A 5,214-nucleotide genomic window follows, 5' to 3' on the forward strand; every position below is an offset into this window, starting at 1 on the left:
CAAATTTATATTTTAAAGGGAATTTAATTTTATCATAATCATGAATACCTATAGCTAATACACTTCTCTTTTTTCCTAAATTATGATGTAACTTTTCTTGTATTTCTATAATATTATTATATACACTATCATTTATATTCATATTCTTTAAAACACAACAAACAACATAACCTCTTCTATCATCAACAGATCCATCCACTTTAATATATTGATTTCCTTTTATACATATATCATAATTATTCATTGATATATCATATTTTATATCATCAAATTTACACATGAAATTTTTTAAAGCACGACATAATCCTTCTACACATATTAGATCATATCTATTAGCTGGAACTTCGATTTTATATATTTTCTTATCATTCTTATATTCAATATCATCAACCTCAAGACCAAAATCAAAACAAACATCCAATAATTTCTCTTCTATAATTTCCTCTCCCAGCTTTTCGAATAAATCATCTTCATACACTGATATGGTAGGCATTATTTTTTCTTTTTTTTCTTACCACAAATATGGATATATCTTTTCAACATAAAAAAAATTATATAAATATATATAAAATTATAAAATTCAAGAATATAAAATAATATTTTATAACCCTTAAAAATGTAATTTTTTTAAGGAGAAATAAAATAAAATAAAATAAAATACATAACTAAAATAAACTTACATATACATATTTATAAGGAAAAAATTATAAAAAAATAGAAAAGAACAAATTTATATTAAACAAACATATTTATATGACATAATATATATATATATATATAATAATACAACATTATATCATATGAATTTTTTTTCAATCAAATTTTTATTTTTTTATAATTTATTTATATTAATTTTTTTTTTTTTTTTTAATTCAGGGTACTTACGTTTTTAATATATATGTTCTCCTAAATAAAAATATGTACAATATTATATATTTTAATATAAATATAAATATATATATATATATATTATATATATATTTGAAACTGTATATGGTTCCTATTATTAATATATTATATATATATATATATATTAAATATATATATATATTTTTTTAATATATATATATTATATATATAAGTACCCTAGCTTAAGGTTTATACAAAAAAAATTATTCACCTTTTCAAGTTCATTTTTATTAAATATTATAAAAACTGATATGTCATTATAACAATATAACTACTTTATTATATATATATTTATATATTTTTTTTTTTTTTCTTTTGTGAGATAATTTTTATATCTTCTAACATATACAAATTAAATACATTATATAATAAACAATTCGAAAAAGTAAATTATCTATGCTTATTTTTTTATATTGAACGATCGAAAAATCTTAAATGAACAAATCTTTTAAACCGTTACATAAGTTCTCCAATTTTATTAAAAAAGTGAATTATTATATTAATTATATTATTAAAAATGATAAATAATAAAAACTAATGTATTAAGATATTAATTTAAACATATTGTTGATGTAATATTTGGAAACTTTAAAAACATATATTAATATTAAAATGAAAAGAACATCCAAGAAAAAGGAAGAAAAAAAAAAAAAAAAAAAAACCATACATATATATATATATATATATATATATATATATATATATATATATATATGTGTATGTATAAATGTATCACATATTTTTATTAATTAAATCCATCCATATTTTTTGCCCAGTTAAAATTATATAAAAAAATTATGAACAATACCAATGAAATTTTTTAATTATATATTTATAAACCCCTAAAACATATATCTCCTTTTTTTTTTTTTTTTTTTACTTTATATTGTTATTTAATAAAATATTATAAAATCTATGATATTTCCAAAAATATAAAATAAAATAATTAATATATCAAAATATTTAATATCGGTTAACATATAAACATAAGTATATATACATAAAAAAAAAAAAAGAAAAAAAAAAAAGGGAAGGGAAGCAAATCATAACATATAAATATACAAAAATACGGATTGCTCAGTGAGCTTGTATATCTATATAAAAAAAAATATATATTAAAAAAATAAATGACACATTTTTTAAAATATATATATATATATATTATACCAAATGGTGGTGTATAACGTTTTACATATTCATATGTATTACATAAAAAAATTAAACTATACATATGAACACAAAGTATATAAATAGGGGCTCCAAAATAAAGGAAATAATAAATAAAAACATATACAAATATATATATATATATATATATATATATATATATATTTTATGTTTATATAATTCTAAATACTACCAAAATAATGATGACTAAAATTAAAATTAGAAATAAGAGATATATAGTGCATCTCAAACTACTAAAATATCTATTTCGTGCTATTTCGATTTCACGTCCAGACATCATTATATTATCATGTGTATTAACCATTTGTGAATCGATGTTATCAATATTTTCTCCTTGAATATTTATTTGTTCAAATAATTCTTTATATAATTCTTGTATATTTATTATATCTTTATGTAATTTTTTAATTTCTTTATTTTTCTGAGTTAATATTTCATTTTCTATATCCACAGTATTTATAGAAACAAATTGTTTCTCTTGACCATAATTATTATTTTCCTGCTCATAATTATTATTTTCTAAAAGATATTCATGTACTTCATTTTTCTTATCTCCAGTAAATATATTGTTTTTATATTTTTTTTTCTTTTTATTTGTTTTTTCTTCTACAGTACTATCAACACTCTGGAATTCCGTACTATTATTATATTTACTATAAGACGTTTCATAATTATTTTCATAAAAATTATAATCATATATATTCACATTATATTTATCTATATTGGTATCATAATTAGAATTGCTCTTACGAGAAAAATTATTTAAAGAATCATATTCCATATTCTCTTCTACATTATAATTTTTAGTTGACAAATCATTCATTATGGTTTTATTAATATAATTCTTTGAAGCCTTTTGAAAATTATTCACAGCTTCTAAATAGGAATTAGATAACCTTTGTAACATCAATTTCACTCGTACCTACAAAATGTATATTATATATATATATATATATTTATTTATTTATATATACAAATGTATATACCCATTTAACCCATATATATTTATTTTATTTATTACCTTCTCATGTTGAGGTACATTTTCAGTAATATTTCTATAATTCTTCAACTTTTTTTGTATTTCTTGTATTTTTAATTTACCCTCCTGAACTATCTCTTGTCTAAAAAAATAAAACAAAATAAAATAAAATAATTTTAATATATTACGAAGATATATATATATATATATATATATATTAAAATTATTATTATTATTTCTTTAATTTTTATCTTAAACATATATAATTTAATAATCTTTTACTTCTTTTGATATTATAAACGGTTTGGAGGGACAAACCAGTCACCACCATTATATACATTTTATATATTGTAATAAAAAATATATTAAATGAATAAATATATATATACATATATATATTAAAAACATTTTTTCTCTTTAATTTTTCTACTTACACTTTTTCTGAACTTTCAATGGAGTACGGTTCATCATCATTCTAAAAAAAAAAAAAAAAAAAAAAAAAAAAAAATAATATAATATAATATTAAAAATAACATAATTACTCATTCAGATATATAATATATATTATTTACATATAAATGTAAATTCTTTTTATATCCTTTTAATACAATTTCTTCAGATCTTTCTTACAATTCTAGAAATCCTTGAGGTATAAGATTTAATAACCCCAATATCATTTTGAATGTCAGAATTAAATTCAAAACTCATAACATTTTTATTACTAAATTTTTTATATTCTTTCTTTTTATTAGAATATGACATATTTTTTAAACATTTCCTCTTAAACAAAAAATTCAAACAAAAAAAATAAAAATTATAAAAAAACAATCTTAATTCTTTTTTGTTATTATTTAAATACAAATAAATATAATTATATATAGATGAAGAAAAAATAAAAATAAAAATATATATATATATTAATAATATTATATTATTTATATAAAAGAAAGAAGAAAAAAAAAAAAAAAAAAAAAAAGGGTTTATAATATATATACAAATATATGGTTAATTATATAATATTATTATATATTAATATTTTAAATATATAAAATTTTAAAGAAAAAAAAAAAAAAAATTTAATAAAATAAGCCCATATTTTTTAAAGGAATTAAAATAAAAAAATTTATATATATATAATATATATATAATAATTTTATTATATATTAAAATAATGACCCTATTTATAATATATATAATATTCTTTTGTTAGTACTTTTAAATAATATTATTTTTTACTTATATATATATATATATATATATATATATGTATAATGACATTTTAATAAGAAAAAAAAAAAAAAAAAATTATTTTTTAATATTGTCATTACCAAAAAAAAAAAAAAAAACAATGATAAAAAAATAAAATTTTATGTTTATATTTATTTAATGTTAATAATTATATATATTATTACATATAAATATATGTATTAGTTTATTTCTTTTTAGTGCTTTATTATTAATCTAAAATAAAAGTAAAAAAATTTGGTACAAAGTTATCAGAAAAAAAGGAAAATATTTTAATATATAATATAAATATAAATATAAATATCTAGAACAAAAAAAAAAAAAAAAAAGAAAAGAAAGGAAAAAGAAAGAAAAATTTATATAATAAACTTTTAAATAAATAAAAATGTAACAATAAAATGATATAAAAAAATCCCTAAGGGATAGAGTCTTCTGAAATATAATCATAAATTAAAAAAAAATAATATATCACATATGCATCTGCATATATATATATATATATATATATATATATATATATATTTTATATTTCTTTATTATCTTAAATAACATTACTGTATTTAAAAATATAGAAAAGAAAAATATATATTATTCAACATGAACATATATTAAATTTATAGTTTATATTTGGTATCACATATAAATATATATTTATACATAACACATTCATAATTTAGGGTTTTAAAAAAAAAAAAAATTTAATAATATATTTTTCAAATTTTTCTTTTATCTTTATTATTTAAGGGAATGTTTTCCTATAACAAAAGGGATAAAAAAAAAAAATAAATAAATTAATAAATCACATATGTTAAATTAGTATGTAATTTAATATTTAAATACATACATGTGAGTATATATATATATAGGTTATCAAAATCACATAACTTTTTTTT

General features: G+C 15.6%; 3 protein-coding genes across 3 annotated transcripts in view; all 3 read right to left on the reverse strand.

Annotated features, from left to right (window-relative positions):
- PRSY57_1102500 (phenylalanyl-tRNA synthetase beta chain, putative) overlaps positions 1-493 on the reverse strand; it is a gene marked incomplete at both ends in the record, with an annotated part of 2,204 nt that extends 1,711 nt beyond the window's left edge. Inside the window, one exon of the mRNA XM_012907996.2 lies at positions 1-493. This exon is cut by the window's left edge and continues 1,206 nt beyond it. Coding sequence (XP_012763450.2) covers positions 1-493 — 493 coding nt within the window.
- Positions 494-2,248: 1,755 nt separating this feature from the next.
- PRSY57_1102600 (syntaxin, Qa-SNARE family) lies at positions 2,249-3,838 on the reverse strand (the record flags this gene model as incomplete). The annotated part of the gene is made up of 4 exons (XM_012907997.2): positions 2,249-3,019; positions 3,119-3,218; positions 3,511-3,551; positions 3,707-3,838. 4 exons carry the CDS (start codon positions 3,836-3,838, stop codon positions 2,249-2,251), a joined length of 1,044 nt encoding a protein of 347 aa, XP_012763451.1.
- Positions 3,839-5,034: 1,196 nt separating this feature from the next.
- The window catches only part of PRSY57_1102700 (chromatin remodeling protein), a gene marked incomplete at both ends in the record, with an annotated part of 4,956 nt that continues 4,776 nt past the window's right edge, over positions 5,035-5,214 (reverse strand). The window contains one exon of the mRNA XM_012907998.2: positions 5,035-5,076. Coding sequence (XP_012763452.2) covers positions 5,035-5,076 — 42 coding nt within the window. The remainder of the gene's footprint in view (positions 5,077-5,214) is intronic.

The sequence above is a fragment of the Plasmodium reichenowi genome, chromosome 11 (assembly GCF_001601855.1).
Source record: "Plasmodium reichenowi strain SY57 chromosome 11, whole genome shotgun sequence".
Lineage (NCBI taxonomy): Eukaryota > Apicomplexa > Aconoidasida > Haemosporida > Plasmodiidae > Plasmodium > Plasmodium reichenowi.